This window comes from Panicum hallii, chromosome 2 (assembly GCF_002211085.1).
Source record: "Panicum hallii strain FIL2 chromosome 2, PHallii_v3.1, whole genome shotgun sequence".
Lineage (NCBI taxonomy): Eukaryota > Viridiplantae > Streptophyta > Magnoliopsida > Poales > Poaceae > Panicum > Panicum hallii.
Window position 1 is genome coordinate 54,381,992 of NC_038043.1, and position 21,606 is coordinate 54,403,597.

At 48.5% G+C, this 21,606-nt stretch overlaps 2 protein-coding genes across 2 annotated transcripts; one reads left to right on the forward strand and one right to left on the reverse strand.

The window, feature by feature from the left end:
* Nucleotides 1–374: 374 nt before the first annotated feature.
* On the forward strand, nt 375–2,913 carry LOC112881582 (protein TIFY 10b-like). Its single transcript, XM_025946351.1, has 5 exons — nt 375–830; nt 1,072–1,195; nt 1,850–2,127; nt 2,240–2,297; nt 2,392–2,913. Exons 1-5 carry the CDS (start codon nt 710–712, stop codon nt 2,510–2,512), a joined length of 702 nt encoding a protein of 233 aa, XP_025802136.1. The 5' UTR covers nt 375–709; the 3' UTR covers nt 2,513–2,913.
* Nucleotides 2,914–18,746: 15,833 nt separating this feature from the next.
* Nucleotides 18,747–21,579, reverse strand: LOC112880634 (DNA-directed RNA polymerases II, IV and V subunit 9A-like). Its single transcript, XM_025945358.1, has 4 exons — nt 21,448–21,579; nt 21,257–21,332; nt 19,717–19,875; nt 18,747–19,123 (listed from the first exon to the last, which is right to left on the reverse strand). The coding sequence occupies exons 1-4, from the start codon at nt 21,474–21,476 to the stop codon at nt 19,043–19,045; spliced, it is 345 nt and encodes a 114-aa protein (XP_025801143.1). The 5' UTR covers nt 21,477–21,579; the 3' UTR covers nt 18,747–19,042.
* Between the last annotated feature and the right edge of the window lie 27 nt (nt 21,580–21,606).

The following is a 21,606-nucleotide window of genomic DNA, read 5'->3' on the forward strand; positions in this document are numbered from 1 at the left end:
TGCTAGCCGAGCCTATTAACCCGTCTTATCCAATCATCAACAGGGTCCAGTCAAACCAAACAAACCCGGCCCAACCCTGACCCAGCGCCAACTCGTGTTCCCGAACAGTCCAATCCGTCCGTCCGTCCGCCCCCGGCCCACCCGCGATCACGAGGCCGCCCCCCCGCTCGAGAAGAAACGCGCACATGGGCAGCAGCGCGGGCCCCACCACGGGCGACGAGCCCCACGCCCGTCCAATCCGAGGCGAGCGCTCGGTGGACGCAACGTCCCAAAAGGAAAAACTTTTTTTCCCCTCCTCCCCTCCCCCCCCCGTCCCGAAACCACCGCCTCCGACCGCCCACACGAACCACGTGCGAATTCTTTCCGAGCGAGACATTATGGCGCGCCCTCCGCCATTAAACTACTCCTCCCCTCTCCCTCCCCCGCCAGCGAAACGATAAATCAATTCCCGTGGTTTTTAATCGCGGGGGATTTGTATTCATTACGGCCGGAAAACTGGGGGCTCCTTTATAAGCGCGTCGGGGCGCGGCGTGCTCACACGAGGCAGCGCTTGCATCTCGCGCACGAACCCTGGGGAGAGGAGGAGAGAGGGAGGCGAACCACCGCCGCTGCTGCGAGGCGAATAGCACGAGCTGGGGCGGAGTTGGAGGCGGCGGCGCGGGGATTTGCTTGAGGAAGGTGGGGGGAAGGAGGAGGAGAGAGGCCGGCGATGGCGGCGTCCGCGAGGCCCGGGGAGAGGGCGACTAGCTTCGCCGTGGCGTGCAGCCTCCTCAGCCGCTTCGTCCGCCAGAACGGCGCCGCGGCCGCCGAGCTCGGCCTCGGGATCAAAGGTGAGCGCGGCACCGCCGGTCCAGGGTTTGGCTGCTACAGCTGGTTGCTTTTGGGGGAAGATTGCAAAAAAAATATTTTTTGGGGGTCTGCCGTCTGCGTCTCGATTCCTGCCGGAAGCTTCTGTTTGGGGCTGTTTGGTGTGAGATCTGAGCTGAGCTTCAGTTCTCGGGGCCGAAATTGACGGCTCTGGGCTTGAAATTTCCAACTCTCTGATCCGGGTTTGGCTTGGTTTGGTTTCAGGTGAGGCCGAGCCGCAGACGAGGAGCTTGCTGCCTGGAGCCGAGGCCGAGGAGGCGGAGAGGAGGAAGGAGACCATGGAGCTGTTCCCCCAGAGCGCCGGGTTCGGCGTGAAGGATGCTGCTAGGTACGTACAGTACTTCTAGATCGCAGCATGTTTTTCATTTCGTTCTAGGCTTCTAGGCGTGTGCAACAATTCTTAGGTACCAGTAACTAGCATAACACGAACATGATAGTTGTGCTGTCTCATGGACAGAAAGGCTAGTATTGACTCTAGAAGCCTCGCAATCTGAGTAAGTTTTGTGTATTCTTCGGTGATACATGTTGCAAGGTGGTCTGAAGTCTAGTTGAGCGATATGTTCAATCTCGTTTTTGACAGAGTTGGGTAATTATGTAAGCATCCTTGTAGTTTTATTTTGTCATGGTATCTCTGGTAAAAGCTGTATCTTTGTAGTCGGAAGATGCTATTCTTGCTTTTCTTGAGACGATATATGTTCTTCCAGATGAAGCAACAAGATATTTTCTTTTTTAGGCGAAGCAATCAACCCACCTCATTTAGATTGTAGCTAATGAAACATGAGTTCCTTGTCGATAAGACTTGGAGAACGGTTAATCTGAGCTGGAGTTTAGCCATCCATGTGTCAAAGATGAGGTATTTCAACCACGAAAAAGGTTCTGTGTTTGGTAGTGAAGATATATTAGGCAATCTATGCAAAACTGAAGTAGTGACCTACAGGCACGTTCTTACTTCTTAGTGTTCCTCTTGTGTAAATATTCTCAGGGAGCCAGAAAAGAAAGATAAATCTCAGCAGCTCACCATCTTCTACGGAGGGAAGGTGCTGGTGTTCGACGACTTCCCAGCCGACAAGGCAAAGGACCTGATGCAGCTGGCCAGCAAGAGCAACCCGATGGTTCAGAACGTTGGCTTGCCTCAGCCCTCTGCACCCGCAACTGTCACCGACAACAGGAAGGTCCACAAGGCCATGCCTACCCCTGTGAGCAGCTTGCCTGTTGCTCAGGCTGCTGATGCTCAGAAGCCTGCTCGTACAAATGCTTCTGGTACTTATTCTTTTTCTTCCTGTTGGGTCATTCCTCATTCAAGCTTCAAAATATGGATAGGTGAACTTTGTCATGTTGATTATTGACCGAACCCATTTCTTCTCTTTTGTAGACATGCCTATTGCTAGGAAGGCGTCACTTCACCGCTTCCTTGAGAAGAGAAAGGATCGGTAAGCAGCTGTTGCCATGATTGTTCTCTAAATATGTCGATCTTTTTTTACCAGTCTTGTATTTGCATCTAAATTATTTCTTATTGTTCTTCAGCCTCAACGCAAAGACACCGTATCAAACTTCCCCTGTCGACGCTACACCAGTCAAGAAGGAGCCTGAGAACCAGCCATGGCTTGGACTAGGACCAAATACCGTGAAGCCCAACCTGAGTTAGCACGACACTCAACCAATAAGATGGCACCGCAACCTCACCAAACCTTTGCATAAGGTTCTGAATATGCTTGCCATTAGAGTAACGAAATCACAAATATTCTCTCGTTATCGTGTTGTTTAGAGCTTTCTTTAGGTCGTGGTTCTACGTCCTCTTGTCACATAGTTCTGGATGTAAAGAAAAAGTAGCCAGTCATGACCATTACCCAGAGTCCGAGAGAAGTTTTGGGTTGTTAACACACGGCGACTCTGAATTGGCCATGCTAAGTAAAATGATAGTGCAAAGAGACCTATATGTATTTTTTCTGAAACCTGGATCGTTTGGCTCTAGCCTTGATGTATGCAGAACAAGTGATTGTAATGGATCCAGCGTATCATAAGACTAGTATTGTTGTTTTCTGATCACATGGCTTGATTGTCAAGGTTATATGGATTCTTGTTACACCTGCTGTTGCAAATCTTTGGTAGTTTCCGGTAACTGGAGCGATCTGGTAATGTAAAACTACATCTAAGTAATTTATTGTGTTTTTGTTCCTGTTGAACTATTACATGCCTCTCCAGTGTAGGGCTTGCTCAAAAGAAATAAAAATAAAAATCAAATAATAAAACATGATATCATAATGCTAGGACACAATCAATGGTACATTTGATGCTGTAAAAAAACACGAGTAATAGGTAGTAAATTGTATATGAACCATGGAGTAATTTTACCTTGCTCTTGTCCTAACAATCATGCAGATGGACAGATTCATGGCAGCACATGAGTCAGAGCCGGTAGGTTGAATGGCGTTGTCCGGTTGAAGATAGGGTCTGAGCTGAGGAGGAAGATGCACGGGCAGGACTTGTCGCTGCTGCCGAATTCTTTAATCAAAAGGCTCGAGCACATGTGAGAAATAGGGGCCCTGACAGCAAAAGCAAAGCGAAATAGTCCAAACACTCCACGGAAGAAAACAACGAGAAGTTGTTTGGAAACTGCGTGGGGACGAGAAGCCCGGGGGACACCCGAGCCCACCGTCGCCCAACTTGCTGCACTCAACTTGCTCGTAGTATAGTAGTGTTGACACAAGACTTCTGCAGAGCCCTTGCTGGTCGCTGTCCTTTTTTCAAAACTTTTTTCCTCCAGCTTTTGATTGTTTCTTGTGGAAGTTTCGTTCCCCTGGCTTTGATCATTGGCTCTTTGACTGAATTTCGTCAAAAGGGGGTTTGCGGGGGGAGGTTTCCACGGACGGAGTCGCTGAACTGAGGAAAAACAATGCATGGTTCAGGGATTCAGGCAAGTTCAGTACTAGAATACTCGCTTCTGGTGCTGTAGCAGAGAACCAGAAATCAAACCTGTCGGCAGTTGTGCAGGTTCATCTAGAGCTTGGCTTGTGTGTCACTCACTCAGCTTCTTTGCGTGATGCGTGTGGCCAACCACCCAAAGTCATCTAAAAGGAAGAGCCATGTGCGAGTTGCTCACATGCAAAAATCTTCTAAACTATACGAAAAAAATAGAAACAAAAAACCGTGTACCGTCCGCTGGTCCAGGACGCATGGTGCCCTGGTTTTCAGGATGGCAACGTTCTTGCTCGCTCGTACAGTACTGACCGATGGATCTCTCGCACCCAATGGCATGGCAACAATCCAATCCGGCAGGTCGATTTCACGGCGCGAGCGCACGGGAAAGGGCCTGCCTGGCCTGACTCCTCCATCCCATTCCATTCCACCTCGTGGACCACCATGAGCCAGCCATCCGATCCGATCCATGGTCCCTCCCCTCCACGCTGAAGCCTACCGATCGAGCAGCGACTGCCACCAAACACGCCTCGCGAGCAACAGAAGTTCTCGCCGATGGAGCTCGCTGCCGTTCCACGACGAAGTCTTCTGGAGATCGATCTCTCTCAGCCCGTACAGCCGTAGCAGACTAACAGTAGTGTGGTCCTGGAACGCCGTTGCAACGGAAGCAAACAGCCGTGCGTCGGCGGAGTAGCGGAGCACCACAGCAGGGGCGGGAGCTTTTGACGACGCCGACGGAGACGGGGCAAGATTTTTTTTTTAGTTTTTTATTTAAAAAAAGTTTTCTGTCTCGTGGTCAATGGACATGGAGTCGTCAGACCCGGGATAAACAATTCTGAAGTGTTGGCTGAGACCAGACTCCAGAGGCAAGATGGCGACCAACATGCGTGCATGGGCAATTGGGCAGCACGCAGGAATCTCTCGGTTTCTTGGCCATGCCCCCCCCCCCCCCCCCCCCCTCTTCTTCAACCTTCAGGTTCAGGTTCATTTCACCACATGTGGATTGTTTAAACAAAACGCGAGTTCCTGTACCTGCGGGCAAGGTCGTCAACCTCCTGCGCCGCGGCGGGTTCATGTTCCTGACGACCTTCTGAATCTGAAACACAGCTTCAATGAACCCTTCTCGGCCTGACCAACGCTCCCAACAGCCCACTGGGCTCGATACTTTTTCTTTCATCACGGTCTAAGGACAACGAGACGCATCCCGTCGTCGTCGTAGTCGTCGTGTGATTTTTGGGTTGGTTTGAACAACCACCTTGAATGCTAAAATTTAGCATATATTAGCATTTATATGTATATATTTTAAAGTTTTTAAATTTTAGCTAAAATTTAGCTCATTCCATTAGTACTTCTATTTAGATAAGATAGTATTAAAGTTTAGCACTTGTACTTATATCCAAACAGAATTTTTATTATATTTATATATGTGTTGGATGGAACGTGGGATCGCTTGACGAGCAATGCTATTACAGCGCAGGTGCAGTACAGTGTGATGCACTGTGCGAGCACGGGCTGTGCAGGCAGGAACGGGCGCGCGGCACATGGCGGGCACGGGACGATCCAAGCGTCGTCCTCTGACGCGGGCCCGCGCCACTGTTCATGGCGCTTTGCCGTGCGGTTCGAAGCTTCAAGCGGCACGGCGTGTGCGTCGGCGTGTTCCCGGAGATGGGATCGGCACGGGGCCTTAGATGGTAGTGTACACGACACGGATCGATCCATACCCGTGCAATCGCCGTGGCCTAACCACCCGTTCGAACCTAACGGACACGTGCATGATGCGTGCTACTGTGTGCATCGCTGCGCCTTGCAAGCCGCTGCACGGGGGCTGCTTGGGTCGCACGTGCGAGTGCGACTGCGAGCGAGCGTGTCGCAGAAGGTCCATCTGCAGACTATGAGCAGCTTGTTCCCGCCGCCGGATCCGCTGCCCACCAATCGCCTCTGACGACTTTTCACGCTCTTCCATTCGGTGCGTGATTTACCAGTTATCTTCCTGATCACCGGTGGCCGGCGGCTCTTATCGTCTCGCCGCGCCGTCCCCTTAACCCGCCACCGCCGTCGGACCTCCGTAAGACCTCTTTCTATATCCGGCGGTGCCGGATTCCGCACTCCCTAGCAGCCCCCCTCTCCGAACCCGATAGATGTTCGCTAGCACCCGCGCACGTGACTCGCCTGCACTTCGGAAATGTGTGAGTATAACAAAATTTCTATATTCTGCGTAAACAGATTTTAGGGCCAGCCTATCTGCGCTCGGTGGTGAGAATCTGAATTTACATTCGCTCGCTACCTATCTTCCTTCCTGACGCTTGATCCAACTAACTACCCTCCGCCCCACTAATATTTATTTCCATTTTCCTTAGCGTGTGGCTCCGCCTCACACGCCAGGCCGACAGGGACGCTGACGCCAGGAGGCGGCTCGAGCTTCGCCTCATGCGCGCAGCCGTCGGAGGTAGCCGTTGCAGCCTCATGCGTGCATGAACCAGCGTTTTATCCTTTTGAATTTTTGTTATATAACAAAGTTGGTACACAGCTGTGCCAACTTTGTTGAACAGATTACTGTAGCGTTGTCTTTAATTTTCTGGTTGTGGGCATGACAATATTCTCACTTGAATTTGTGATAAAAGATTATCTCACAAGAAATCATAAGTATAAATTATGCATAAAAGTTGTTCGCAAAATTTCTTAACATTTTCGCTTAAAAGATGGTATGAAAAAATTGGTACGTCAAACTTGTATATATAAGTTTATAAATTTTTGAAATTATAAAGTAGTGGAAAATAAAAATTTCCAAAAAAAGAAAATCTGAGGTTGTCGATCGCTAGGAGCCCGGGGGCTCCTTGTGGAAGCTGGTTAAGCAATATACCTTTAAAGCCTATTAGACCTAAATTAGAGATTAGGCCCAAATTAGAGATCTAAATCTAATATTTTAAAAGATTAGATTCAACATTTTCAAAAATATAAATCAACATTTTAAAATAGCAGATTCAACATTTTCAGAAACACAAATCAATATTTTAAAAGCAAATACTAACATCGACATTTTTCACGACCTGTTTCAACATTTCAAAAAAAATTCAACATTTTCAAAATCTAGATCAACATTTTCTTTGAAATAGATTCTTTCTCCTCTTCTTCTCCGGCGATCATCGCGCAGGGTCAACAGGCGGCGCGGGGGCGGGGGGGGGGGGGGGCAGGCAGCGGCGGCGCGCGCTCAGTGTCGGTGTTTTACCACCACACCCACCAAGGGATACCCCCGAGGTGGTGAGTTTGTAGGTAGGGTGTTGCCGAGATCAGAAACTTGAAGGTGCAAAGAAACACAAGGTTTAGACAGATTTGGGCCGACCAGAGCGTAATACCCTACGTCCTGTGTGGTTTGTATTGCCTTTGATGATGATTGTGTGATCTCTGGGTGATTCCCTGCGTGATAGTTGGGTTCTCCCCCGGAGGGGGTTCTATCCGTCCTTATATATTCTGGGAGGACAGATTTACATAGAAGTCCTAGTCGGGTACAAGTCTAAGAGTTCTACCCGAGCACTTTTCGGATACTTTCCTACCGTGTGCGACTAATCTAACTACTCTATGAGTAATCCTATCGCATTACAAGTAGTTACAACAGATATAGGACGTGGGCCATATCCCATCCTGTATCCTAAGAGAAGTATGCTACGTGTACAGTTCCGTGCACCCGGGTCTGACAAGGCCCCGAGCTCTTCGTAGCCGAGTACTGCAGGCGTCCGAATACTTCCGAAGGCGTCTTCGAGTTCTCCCGAACTTCATCTTGGAGGTGTCGTCCGAGTACTTCCTTGGCTGCATTGAGGCTGTAAGGTGCTCATGCCCCGAGTAGTTGTAAAGTCTTCTTTATATAGGGTGCCATTAAACTCGCACTCCATATGGAGTAGTCCCTGAGTCTTAGGTTGACTCGTAGAATCAGGCTAAAGGTCAATTTAATCTTGAGTCTTCGGTCCTTATCTTCCAGCAGATTTGAAAAATTATAAGTCGCTGATGACACGTGTCCCGCAGCCTCCGAGCCTTGAATTCAAATCCCCAAGTTTTGGAATAAAGGGTCCAAAGAATCGTGGCATGCAATCTTTATTGCTGAGAGCCGTAACTTATTCGGCCCCCGAGCCTGGGAGCTAGAAGAGTCGCATAGTATATGCCTAGTAGTCGGTGGCGCCAACCCTCGAACCTAGGTATTTGCCAATTGCCTCTAGATCTTGAAATGTCGATGAAGCCGACTAGTCGGAGTTGATTCCGACTAGTTTTGTAGACGAGACTAGTAGTCGAAGTAGTCGCCAGCGTGTCGCCGTGCATTCTTCACGAAGTTCAGTCGTCGCCGACGGCTAATGATGTGCCCAACTAGTCGGAGTCGAATCTAGCGAGGTGTAGTCAAGCGTTCTCGCGAAGTAGAAGTAGTCATGGGCAATTGTTGATGAAGCCAACTAGTCGGAGTGGAATCCGACTTGCCCAGCAGCAGGGTCCAGATCTGGTCCCCTGCAAGGTAAACGTAAACGTATGTTGTAACTGATATATATGATATCGTGTTGGGAGCAAATCCCAGTATTGTAAAATGTTGTACTCTTGCTGGGTCGTATAATAACACCGGGTAGGTAGCCTGTTACGCTAAGCACCTGATCCTTGATTACCATAAACCGTTGTGCAGGGAGCTTGGCGGCGTGCACGCGTAGTTGCATTGGCGTACAGAAGAGTCGAGGTATCACGATAAGCGTATACTACCCGGGTATTGTAGCAGCCGTTGAGAGGAAACTAAAACAGTTGGCGCTACGCAGCAGTCGGCGCTACAGAAAAAAGAGAACGCTTGTGGAGCACACTTATAGAATGTAACCCGTTCGTCCGTGTTGCAGGGCGGACCGTGCAGGCAATCAGGAACACGCATGACATAGCCTGTGAAGAGAATGCGCATTGCGTAAAAAGTATCTGAGCCTGTGAAGAACAAGTCGGAAAAGGTATAAATGACTTAGCTTGATTCGTGGATGATTATCGATGAGCCGCAGTGGCCGTCAGTGGAGCCGCAACGGTTTGTTGATAAAGCTGACTAGTCGGAGTCGATTCCGACTAGTTGTTGACGGTGTGAAGCCCACTCCCGACAAGTAGCCAGAGTAGTCGAAACACGCCCACTCGTGGACGGTTGTCGAGGAAACCGCAGTAGTCATCGATGGAGCCGCGACGATTTCTTGATGAAACGACCTAGTCGGATTTGATCCCGACCAGTTGTTGATCGTGCAAAACTAGTCACCAAATAGATTAAGGCTCATCCATGACCGGTTTCTAGTCGAGACGAGTAGTTTAAGTAATCGTTGGTGATATAGATTTGTCGAAGTAGTCGTAGCCGGTGACAGCAGCGCGTCTACGTTGCAGCGCTAGCTGAAGTCGAGCCGCATCGTCAAGTGGGTGGCAATGGCGTGTCGTCGTTGCACGGGTTGAATTCGAGTCAATCACGAGTAGGAGCCAGGTTGGGTCCACACTCGTCGTCACGGTTTCCAATTAGATCGGAAAATCAAATTCCGCTGAGATCTTCGGCGAGGTCGTCAATATCGGGGCAGGATGCTGGAGCAGATGTCGTCGGCCCCTTGGCTTCAACGAGGTGGTAGTTTAAGCCACCACCTCGCCGGCGATGCAGACCTAGAAGTCGAGGATGGGCACCGGCGAGGTGGCCAGCTCCTCGTTGGAATCCGAGTCGTAGTCGAGAACGGGGTCCCCCGACGCGCTGTGGCTCCCTCGTCTCAAATCTTGAAGAGGTGATCCAAGTCCTCCTCCAAGTCGAGGAGGGACTTGGATCATGAAGCCTCCTGAAACCTCCTCAAATCGATTTGAGTCCAATCTGAGTAGTCCTGGTGTAGCACGAATTGAATTCGCGTTGAAAACAGACATTTTTTCGATCTGTCTGGATAGATCGGGGAGCAGCAACTCATCAAGATCATCGACAAAGGAGTTGAGGTTGCAGCATCAAGTCGCTGCAGAGGCCTTCGGCTTCCTGGGATTGACTAGGTGGCTGAAGAAGCCTCCCAAGCCGTTGGCGACGCAGATCCAGGGGCCGAAGATGAAGGTTATGCCCTCGCCGAGCATGTTGGTGGTAAAGCTGAGAGATGCCATCGAGTTCTCCAGTGGATGCTTGATGAACACCCCTACCTAGCGCGCCAGCTGTTGGTGTTTTACCATCATATCCACCGAGGGATACCCCTGAGGTGGTGAGTTTGTAGGTAGAGTGTCGTCGAGATCAGGAACTTGAAGGTGCAAAGGAACACAAGGTTTAGATAGGTTTGTTTCGCCGAGAGTGTAATACCCTACGTCCTGTGTGGTTTGTATTGCCTTTGATGATGATTATGTGATTCCCTAGGTGATCGTTGGGTTCTCTCCCATAGGGGTCCTATCCGCCCTTATATAGTCTGGAGGGACAGATTTACATAGAAGTCCTGATCGGGTACAAGCCCAAGAGTTCTACCCGAGTACGTCTCGGGTAGTTTCCTACCGTGTACGACTAGTCTAACTACTCTATAAGTAATCCTACTGCATTACAAATAGTTACAACAGATGTAGAGCATGAATCATGTTACATTTCGTATTCTAAAAGAAGTATGCCACGTGTACAGTCCCATGCATCCGGATCTGACACTCGGGAGCAGCAGCAGGCGGCGACGGTGGCGCGGTGGCGGGGAGGCAGGCGGCGCGGGGTGGCGCAGTGCGCGGGGCAGGGTTCAGCTGCGAGCAACAGCCGCCCAGGCGAGCAATGGAGGCAGCGGCGGTGCACGACTGAGAGGAGAAGGAAGAGGAGGAGGAAGAGCAGGAGGATCAGACGGTCTATAGCTCGTGCACGAGTCTTAAAGCATCTGGAAGCCAAGTAACTATCCCAGTCACCGGAATCCAGATAGTTTGGCGCTGGGAGCCCAACTAGAAATATTGTCTCGGGCCATAAGCCCACAACACTTCACTCAAGAAGGCTGCACACTGCGCGAGTTTTTTCAAAAAGGGGATAAAAAATTAAAATTCGAAAAAGGGGAGCCGGAGGGGAAAATTAGGAAAATAGGTACCTCCCGCCCTTTGATCGGGCGGGAAACGTGGGGCCGGGGACCTCCCGCCCACCCATCGGGCGGGAGGTTCCAAAATTTTTTTTCAGGGGCCTCTTCGCGAATAAGAAAAGTTTCTTATTCGCGAAGAGGTCCCTAAAGCAGGCGTCCCGCCCGGCCAGTGGGCGGGAGGCATCCCGCCCGGCTAGTGGGCGGGATGTCCCCTGGTTATGATTTTTGTTATATTTTCTTTTTTATGTTTCACAAACTATTTGAAATTCAAACTTTTTTAAAATACAAGATTTATTCGGCATACTCTTATGTATGCATATAAAATTTTAATTCAATTTTAAGAAGAAGATTACGGTATCTAAAAATCGTACGAAGATGGTTAAACGATAACGTTTTGCAAAGTAGAATCCAAATATTACGATAGTTGACATGAAGCCATTAAAAATAAAATAATATGATAACAAATATTACAACAAATATTACAAATACATGAATCAAAATATTTTGTCTTTAGTCAATGCGGCAGATATTACAAATACACATTCAGGTCTGATACAATCTCAACGCGGCAAATATTACACATGAGCAAACAACGTTCAAATAAAATTACAACTAAATGATGCCTGATGATGTACTAGCACTCGATTGGCGACGTCTCCCACTCCTTGATGCAATCGGAGGCCTTCCATCTGTAGCATCACCTGTAGGGCCAGCTTCAGCAGAACTGCGGCCAGCATCATTGTTTGGACGATGTTTATACGTGTGTCCAATCAGATTACATGCACTGCAGCGCTGTATCCTCGGACGGAGCTCGGACTCATCCATATCATTACGAATACGCCGTGTCTAACGGCGCCCTCTCTTAACCCGTCATGATCTTGGGTCTGGAATATATATAACAGGATTCGCTATCTCAGTGAACGATCCAACCAAACGGAACCCATAGATCTCATACTGCCAGTTGCTGGCAATTGTCTCCTTTCTGAAGTAATGGGAAACATATATATCAACAGGATGTCGAATATCCGCACAAGCAGCCATTACAAGAGAACAAGGTAAGTGCAGCAACTTTGGCCTCATGCATGAGCAACAACAAGTTCCATCAAACTTGAGCTCCTGTGTACCACATTGCCGTACGTGGTGTAACCGGGCGCTAACTGCCTTCTTAGTCATATATTCTGTTATCATTTTCCCAAAATATCTGTCAGGATCTTGCATGAATACCTGATTTTTAGTGAACCGCTCCCTAAAGTAATCGGTACACCCGTGGACAATGAATTCCACAATTGCAACCAGTGGAAGCCCACGAACACCTCACAGCACCCAATTGTAAACCTCGGCGAAGTTGGTGGTCATTATGCCGTACGTTGCACCATCGGTATCGTAAAGTAACGCCCACTTCTCCTTGGGTTCATTCTCAATCCATTCAGAAAAGGTTTTCATCGCTGACCCAGACCTTCTGCGAGTATGTGCAGTATCCGTTGGCAAAGGACACAAAGCCTTTGCTTCATCCTGTGCAGTTATATTTTTTGATGCGTCCACGGCTCTTTTCTTCCCGGTCAGTTCATCAAGTTTCTGCCACTGCTTGTTAAATTTTTGCTGATTCGTTTCCTTACATAGCCTCTTGAACATATCCATAAGGTGCTTGTTCTTGAATTGACTGAAAAAGTTTGCACCGATATGTCTCATGCACCACCTACTGTGAACATCACGCCACTTGGGCGGCTCTCCGGTCTCCACACACCCCTGCTACAAATCTAGTATTGCCCTCAGTATGCCGGCGTGACGATCATGAATCAGGCAGACATCTTCCCTATCCCGAACGACTGCAAGCTTAACCCGTTTCAGGAACCAGTACCAACTGTCTGTGTTCTCACTCTCAACAAAAGCAAAAGCAACAGGAAGCAACTGATTATTTCCATCCACTCCAATAGCTGTCAGCATTTGCAATCTATACTTTTCTGTGAGAAAGGTCCCATCGATGCAAAGGAGAGGCCGGCAGTGTTGGAATGCGTTAATGCATGAACCCAAGCTGAAAAAGATCCGCTGCAGTATGTAGGGCGGACTTTCTCCTCTGTCTAGAGTTTTCAGGTCATAATAGCTTTCCGGATTTCTCTAACATAGGACGGCCAGCAATCGAGGAAAATTATCATATGCAGCCTCGAACGTACCAAACCTCATCTCCAACACCTTTTGTTTTGCACTCCACGTCTTGCTGTACGAGATGGTATACTTGTACTTTTCCTGAATATACCGGATAATAGACTTTGATTCATATGACATGTTTTTTACTATCATCCTGTACATCTCATTTGCGATGTATTATAATGTAAGGTTGCGATGGGTCTTCTGCACCCCCGGCAAATGACAAGTGTGCTGAGTGACAATTGAGCATTCCTAATAATTTTTCCATTTACCCTTATAGGCATGCACCCGCCACGGACAACCCTCCTTCACACATACCACATCGTACTTACGAGATTTGCACTCGACTGTTTTAACTCTCGCACAAGAGAGAGAGACCAACACTTAACAGCTTCCTTCACCTCTTCAATTGAGTGGTACCTCGCACCCTGGACAATTTCATTCTCTCTGCAATCCGAAGGCCCGCTAGATCCGTCATCTACAACAAGATGACTGAAGTCGCTGCTTACCCATTCTTCAGGCACATCATCGTCATCATCAGATGAATCGGCATTCATTGCTTCATCCAATTCACGTTTTTCGTCTTGCAGCTGTTCAACAATAAAGGGTATGTTCTCCCCCTCATCGGGCACGCATTGAGGTGCTGCGGTGCCACCTGCCTCAATGTTTGCCTCCTCAACTTCTTCATCAATATTTTCATCCCCCGGCGCAGCTTCAATGTTTATCAAAGGGTTCTGGTGCATACTGACAAGGAGTACCAGTGGCCATTGCCAATGACTTGCATTTTGCAGATAAGTTTACCAGTCCTCGTTGCTTGCAAGTGGCATCAGCTCCCAGATCAAAGCGTGAGTGGTATGATTTATGACGCATTGAACACTCACAGTGTGTGTCTCCTGATTAATCCTTAATCCCCTCATTAACCAGTTGCATAGGGATTCAAATGTCCTCTCGTGGGGTCCGGTAATTCCTCTGACCGCACAGTTGAATTCACTTAAATCTACCCCATTCGGCCCATAAATCATATTTCCTTCTCCGTAATATATACTGAAAATACCCTTCTCGGAAGACATATCTGTCAATCATTAATAAACTAGTTATACTACATATTAATACACAACGACGACCCTAAGTTTCAGCGATTCTCAGATTATATTTTACATATTCTAAACTATTCAGAATATAAATTATGCTAAAAACAAATGAAAATACTAAAAACTATTCAAAACATAACTACTCTAAGAAATATTTCCTAAATTATAGTTATTTTCAAGTAATTATACGGCTAGAACGATAATATACCTCCAAATCGACGTGTGAACAGGGCTTCGCCGCTTCCTCTTCTCTCTTCCTCTCATCTCTTTTTTTTCTGATTTTTGCTGGATAAAATGAAATTTTTGAGGCAGATTGGGGCTTATATAGCCAGGGGGACCTCCCGCCCGACCAAAGGGCGGGATGCCCCTCAGGACCACATCCCGCCCGTTGGGTGGGCGGGATGCCCCCGCAGGGACCTCTTCGCAAATTTCTTATTTGCGAAGAGCCCCTCGGGGAACCTCCCGCCCGCTGGATGGGAGGGAGGTCCCCGGCCCCACGCCTCCCGCCCAATCAGCGGGCACGCCTCCCGCCCAATCAGCGGGCGGGAGGTACCCATTTTTCAAAATCTTCCCTACCGGCACCCCTTTTGCGAATTTTATTTTTTATCTTTTTTTTAAAAAAAACATCCACACTGCGCGACTGACTTTGGGCCTGGATCCTTTGCTGGGCCGCCAAACTGAGATGATGGGTGCACGTGTGCAAAGTCGTGCTGGGTCAAAAGTCGGGTTGAACGGGCTTGCTGGTGGTTTTGGGCCGGCAGGCCTCAGATGATCAGTACAACTACTAGCTAAGATGGAGGCAGGACCAAAACCCCAAGTGGATTCCCCGTCCCTCGGGTCTGGCAAAGATCAACGTTGACGCTGCTACTTCCAAGAATTCTAACTCGGCTTCAGTAGCGGCTGTGGCACGAGACAGTACAGATCTCTTCCTCGGAGCTTCGACGGTGACTTTGTCAGGAATATCTGACCCAGAGACTCTGGAAGCAATAGCATGCAGGGAAGGTTTGGCTCTCGCAAGCGACCTCCTACTCCAAAGGATCCGAGTGGCGAGTGATTGCGTCAATGCAATTCGCAGCATTCAGGAGTCGTCGATGTGGCAGTATGGCCAAATTAACAGAGAAATCAGGCGACTTCAGAACAGTTCCTGAAGGTTGATTTCGTCCATGAACGTCGGGAGTCTAATCACGACGCGCACATTCTAGCAAGGAGTGCTATTTACGACTCGCTTGGCCGGCGTGTTTGGCTCATTGATCCGCCTGCGGGCGTTTGTAACCAGTACTCTTCTATTAATTAGTGAGTTTTTCCCCCTAAAAAAAAACTACTAGATAAGATTCATGCCACCAAGCTACTGGTACGAGGTCGTCTATGAACATCCACAGAAATTCACATGCAAATATGGAGATAAGCTTTGCCTTGATTCTGCATTGAGTTGTCGATAAACGACACCATAAAATAAAATTGCTCTTTTGTTTCGGTGCAGGCTGGACCTGAATTTTGCATTAAGGGATGAGAATTGCTAGTACATCCGGGATAGATCGGTCATCTGTGCATACATCACACGAGCAAATTAATTTACATTGTCTCGCATTCACATCGTCACACTATCTCTCACACTCTAGTTTGTTTGCATCCTGCTTCTTTACAGCATGTACAGTACGCGACGAACACGGCGCGGCGGTTTCATGGGAACGATCCGGAGTCGTCGTCGTCGCCGCGCTCGTCATCGGGGGCGAGGAAGATGCGCCTGGAGCTCCGGTCTGCAGCCTCCGCGTGCAGGTCTGCCTTGCCATCATGATGCGTCCTCCATGCCCTCTTGCTCGCCCGCGCCACGGCGGCGAGCTTCCGTCTCTGCTCGTACAGCTCCTCCAGGAAGTACTCGTACCTGCACTCCGGATTGCAGAACCCCTTGTCCCTGCCACGTGCCACCCAACAATTTTAAAAGAGCAGTTGATCAGCAGGTAGCAGGGGGTAAGAGTAAGACGACGAGCAATGCAAGCTAAATAATGGTGGCTCTCGATCGAGGCTTACATGTATATGTGGATGGTCCTGTCATCCAGGCGGCGGCGGCAGAGCTCGCAGGCGAGCAAGGACCCGTTGACACGCCGACCGCCGCCGTAGGAGGCGGTGTCGTTGTCGCTCATGCCGGTCACTGCTGACATGACGATGCCGGACGCGCCGGCGCGGGCGGGTTCGGCGACGCGGAGGAGGCGTGCGGAGGCGGGCTCCGCGACGGCGGCCATGAGGCCGACTCTGGTCTCCGGGTTGCAGGAAGGGACCCCGGTCGTCGACGACGGCGCCCCCGTGCGCTTCCTCTTCTGGAGGACAGGCCGCCGCGGGCGCCGCCGCGGCGCGCAGCCGGCCGCGAAGAGACTTCTCTCGGGGACGCGGGCGCCGCCGGGTCGGGACGGCGGCGACCAGCCGGGCTCCGCCAGGGCTAGCAGGTCGCGGATCGTCGACACCCTGCTTCCCAGCATCGTCGCTGCCTCGTTGCTCCAGTAATTATCTTGTTCTCCGCGTGCTCGAGAGCGAGGAGCGAGCTGGTGTGTTGGGGACTGCTGGCTTGGAGGGGGTTTATATAGGGCAGGAGGGACTGACAGGGGCGCCCTGCTCTGAACTCCTGTGTGGGTTTTTTCGATTACAAGGATGACGCAGACATGTACGCACCACCGTGCGCACTCACGCATGGATGCACCTTTTATCACAGGCCTTTTTTGCTTTTTTCGATCCAGAGAAATCTGTTTTGCTAACATCTTGGTGTACCTACAGACACACGAAGAGGATATACGTTCTCGTTAATAAAAAAAAAGATCAAATTTTTTTAAGATTCATCTATAGTTTGTTTCCTTAAACCTCCCCCTAAGCTTTCTTTTCACAGTCTACCACTAGCTTATTATTCACACTGATGCAGACTATATAGATTATGAGGTCTGGTTGATTGCATAATTTGTTTAGCATATAAAATTCGGGAATTTCTTGCAGTAGCTTTGTTCATGAATCGTACCCAACCCTTTCATCAAAAGAACTAAAACAAACTTAAAAATTAGGAAAATACTACGTAACATGCTAATTTTTTCGCATCAAGTTTGATTCTTGTTTGCCTTGTGATGCGTGATGGATTTCTTCCTAAGCAAACAAACAAAAATGGAATCTGAAGTCATATACCTCTTATGGAGTCTAGTCTTGACACCAAACGTTTGCCCCTCTCCTCGGCATATGAAGCCTTATTGTCGAAATATGTACACCAATTTGCGCTAGAGGATTACTCCATAGAGTGGGCCCTCCAGTAGCTAACCTAATTCGACTGTGTGAATCGATGAGGTTTCAAGAGCCAACGCTTCCATTTTATAGACCGTGCGTAAACACCGGTTCACCTCCTTTGCTTTACGCTTTCCTTATATTCATTCTGATCCCTATTTTATTGATATTTACACTACATGAAAATACCTACATAGTACCGCCTATTAGGACCTGTTTATTTCGTAATATGTGTAGGTTGAGTGGTGTACCCTTACCAAGTACCTACATTGCTTGAAAACAGGAAAGAGTACGGTAGATGGACTGTATCCCGCCGTGTCAGTGACTCATCTTTGGAAGAACCTGGGAGAGAGACCTGATCCCCACAACAAACCACCACTCCTGCGAGAACGTGAGCACACCAACCGGGCCATGCATCACAAAGCCATGGAAAATGTTTGGGCGCTCGCTTTTTTCCTGCAGCATCAGTTTGTCTCTAGCGCAGCTGCCTTTGCCCTCAGCGCATATGAGCGGAAGCCTCAACAGGCTCAGGCATGGTGTGTGCTCCTTGGACGTGTAAAGCGTAGTGATTTGGAGCTTTCTTTTCTAATTTCATCAGTGATCTGACCGTGGCATCAATTCTGTCTTACGTGCCGCCGGTTTCGGTTTGCTGTAAAGTTTTGGCACAGAATTGATGAAGGAACAGATTTTGTCTTTGGCCAAACAAATTTTGTCTCAAGTTTTGCAAATCGCCAGTGCCTTTTTGGCTCTTCCCGTCGGCGTGTACGGTGCACATAGCAAGGAAATCAATGCATGGATGCGTGCACAGTGGTGGTTCGGTTTGGCTTTGGTGAGAGCTCGGTTGTAAATGTGAAGTTTTTGGCTGAACGGGAACAGACTTTGTCTCGGGTTCTGACCATTTTTTGGTTGGGTTCAAGTGCCTTTAATTTAGATTGCTTTTCGAGATGTGACAACTGCTGTTGTCTGGATGACTGTATGTAGATAGGCATACGGACGTTTGCAACTCGATCGCAAAGCTTGTACATATGTTAGTGCTCTTGTGCAGTGGTCCGGCCAAGTTTGTTTTCCTTCCCCTTTGCTATGCTCTGGATGCAGAATGGCTGCAACCAGGCGATGTATGGCACCATCCTGTCTACTGTATGATTTTTGCAAAATGAAAAACAACTGTTTTGTATGCTTGTGTGTATGTGAGATTAGTTAGAGGCGCGACACAGATGCTGACTGTATGGTTTATCCATTTATGTTTATCTCACAGGAGATGATAACTAAATAAATGGGCCACTTGGGTATGTTTGCACACTAGGCCCATAAACCCAAGCCCGGGATGGAGCAGCTTGGTTTGAACCCAGCCCATATATATATTCCGGCAGTTTGCAAGCATGCTAGCGATTGCTGCTGCTGCTGCTGCTGCTGCATGAGACCCAGTTAGTACAAATTACTGTGCATTGCAATCCACGGAATAGTTTTTCTTTTAAGATCACGACCCTTTCGCTTACAAGCTTGCAGCACCCGCCAATTGACATGAGAGTAGTTACACCGGATCTTGTTCACAACATTACTCAGCAGCATGGTAAACCAAGCGCGCATCCAAAGGACAGGTTTGCACCCAAGTCTTCTTAACCGTGGCGCCCTTCCAATCCCGGTGAAGGTTCATGCCAAGACCTGCTAGTCTACTACTAAGTTTTCTGGAGTGAGTATTGATCCTTCTGGAACTGATTTCCCAGATCCGGGTACTTCTCAGTCCCTCCACCTGTGGCCACAGCTCGGGTTGCAGCAGATGAAGTAAAGCGTCATGGCTTGCTCTCCCTTAGTTGGAGCCTGCAAGTTCAAGGCATCAGAATACATGTTAACAGCACTAAAATCAAGCGCAGCAATGACTAAGTCAATGCACCAGGCAGCCCGTGCATTAATAAGGATTCCAAAACTAGCAGTAACGCGATCCATCGCAGTTATATTGCAAAAATAAGAGATACATGTCCTGAATCCTGATACACAAAAAGTCTGGGGAAACCAAATAGCTTACTAATAACAACTGGTTATAGACCCTTGGAGCATTTGGAACCCAGCTTTTTGAGCAATGTGACAGATTATGAGACCCAGGAAATTCGAATCTTACTTAAGTGGTACATAATGATTTGATTCCATCTGGACAGGTTGATTCAAGCTTTCATTGTATGGACTAGGTGGATGCCACAGGGGCTCCAATCCAGTTTGGCTTGGCTAAAGACGCAAACCTTCCCTAACCACAAATAACCAACAAATCATGCAACACTACACGCTGTTATTATGAATGCCAGTGTACTAACAAACTCCATCATGCTTTCGTATTAGCTTCTAGCCAACTAGATGACACAACAAAATCATCATCTCTAGTGACAGCTACAGTATGTAAACAGCACCCATGTACAAACCTGGAAAAAAGCAGCTTCTGGATGGTTGCAGTTGTAGCATCTAACACTTCTGGTGCGAGGCAGACTGGGATCAGCTGCTACATCCTTCAGGACATCCTTGGGTTCACCCGAAGGCTTACGGAGAACCCTTTTGTACACACAAGTATCGGAAGCAACCTCCTGTTCACATCAATGATTTAAAGATTGGAATGATCAGTGAAACTATGAGCAAGCTTGTTAATTGAAAATTAAATACGTTGAGCATGTGTGGAAACGGTATGTACAAATAAACAATGAGAAAAACTCATACTTCACTGCACACAAAAGAAAGAGCATCTAAGGGGAACAAGAAAACCTGAGAAATTTATCTACTTCATAATGTTCTGGAAGCATCAAAAGCATCAGCAAGATACATGACTTATTTTAAATGGCATTCAGCTTCAACCTGGGTTCCCCTTGCAAAAAATATTTTCACAGAAGGATTGCATTGGCTCCTTCACCTTCCTCTAAAGGTGGGTTTCTGCTAACACAGTTTAGTTCTGTAATTACTCCCACTGTTTTAATTTTTAAAATAGTTGATCAACAAAATGTGCACTGGCCACAGAGGGCCAACACATTTAACTGTTAATGGAATTGGACCATGATTACCTAGCGCTAGCTGCGATGCGGGTGGCAGCTCAGCCATTGGCAGCACGTGTGGCAGTTGTGGTGCGGGCCGTGGGTGCAGGGGCGAGCGGTTGGGGCACGGGCACCAAGCATGGGCGGGCGGCAGGCTGAGCAAGTGAGACAGATTGGCGGCAGCACGGGCGGGCAGGACGCTGCGGCGCTGGATCTGCGAGGTACGCACTCCTCTCTCTCTCTCTCTCTCCCTCTCCTCGATTGAGAGAAGTCCGAGCTGTGGCGTGTGTCTTCGCGGTTGCTCCCCGGGCTGAGTAGGGGCTCGGGTGGGAGCTCCTACATCTGTGAGCTCAGGGGATATGGATGAGAGCTCGGATGAGAGAGGGGAGGAGTTCAGATGAGAGGTTGGTTGGAGATGATTTTCTGCGTTTCAACTCTCATCAGAAGTGTAGGGGCCGAGATGAGGGCTAGGTTGGAGTTGCTCTAAACACTACTCGGTTAAAGCACATTTCAAGGCAAACCAAATTTTTTATGCAAATATTAAAGCAACATTATAGGCTCTTTGTAACCTACAACAGGCTTTATGTTATTATGGGCAACTGCAGCCCTGAGCCCATGAATCATCTATTAATGTTCAAGAAAGAAAGCACCAGAAACATGAAGCATCAGCGTTTCCAGCAGAACCAAAATTGGTACCATCATGAAACCAAAATTTAGGTGCAGAATATACGACAGTACGAATGTCAGCCTAAAACATCCACGAAATCATAACGGAAACAATGTACTACCAGACCCAGATTTGCATCCATCCTTACACAGCAGATCACTAAACCCAGCCTAAACCTACCCGCTCCCCGCTCCCCAAGTAATCCTAGGGTTTCCACGAATCAACAAAAAAATCTGAGGAAAAAGGGATTAATCTGAGGAGGAACACGGGAACCACCTGGTGCTCGCAGGACTGGCAAGCGTAGAGGAGGGTGCACGTCTCCTTGTCCTCCCGCGGGTACAGCATGTTGTTGCTGCGGCGAAAAGCCGAAAACAAAACAAGAACAATTAGAACATGAATCGAACGACAAGATTCCTCTTTCGAAGAAACAATCTTGAGATTGAAGATAAAAATTCCGTGGCTCTTACCATTCGCGGCAGAACTTGAGAGCGCTCATGGTGGTCTCGTCGCCTCTGTGACCCTGTCTCTCACCTTCCGCTCTGTGTCTGCTTGTCCCCTTCTCGGCTTCTCCCTTCTGCTCCTTTTCACTCTGCGACTTCTGGCAGGCGGGCCAAATAGACCCCACA

Coding starts and splice junctions, on each gene's coding strand:
- LOC112881582 (XM_025946351.1), top strand. CDS start 710: ATGGCGGCGTCCGCGAGGCCCGGGGAGAGGGCGACTAGCTTCGCCGTG. Junction 1,196..1,849: donor GGCGTGAAGGATGCTGCTAG/GTACGTACAGTA, acceptor AAATATTCTCAG/GGAGCCAGAAAAGAAAGATA. Junction 2,128..2,239: donor TGCTCGTACAAATGCTTCTG/GTACTTATTCTT, acceptor TCTCTTTTGTAG/ACATGCCTATTGCTAGGAAG.
- LOC112880634 (XM_025945358.1), bottom strand. CDS start 21,476: ATGAGCGCTCTCAAGTTCTGCCGCGAATG. Junction 21,333..21,447: donor CTCAAGTTCTGCCGCGAATG/GTAAGAGCCACG, acceptor TTTTCGCCGCAG/CAACAACATGCTGTACCCGC. Junction 19,124..19,716: donor CAGAAGCTGCTTTTTTCCAG/GTTTGTACATGG, acceptor TTGAACTTGCAG/GCTCCAACTAAGGGAGAGCA.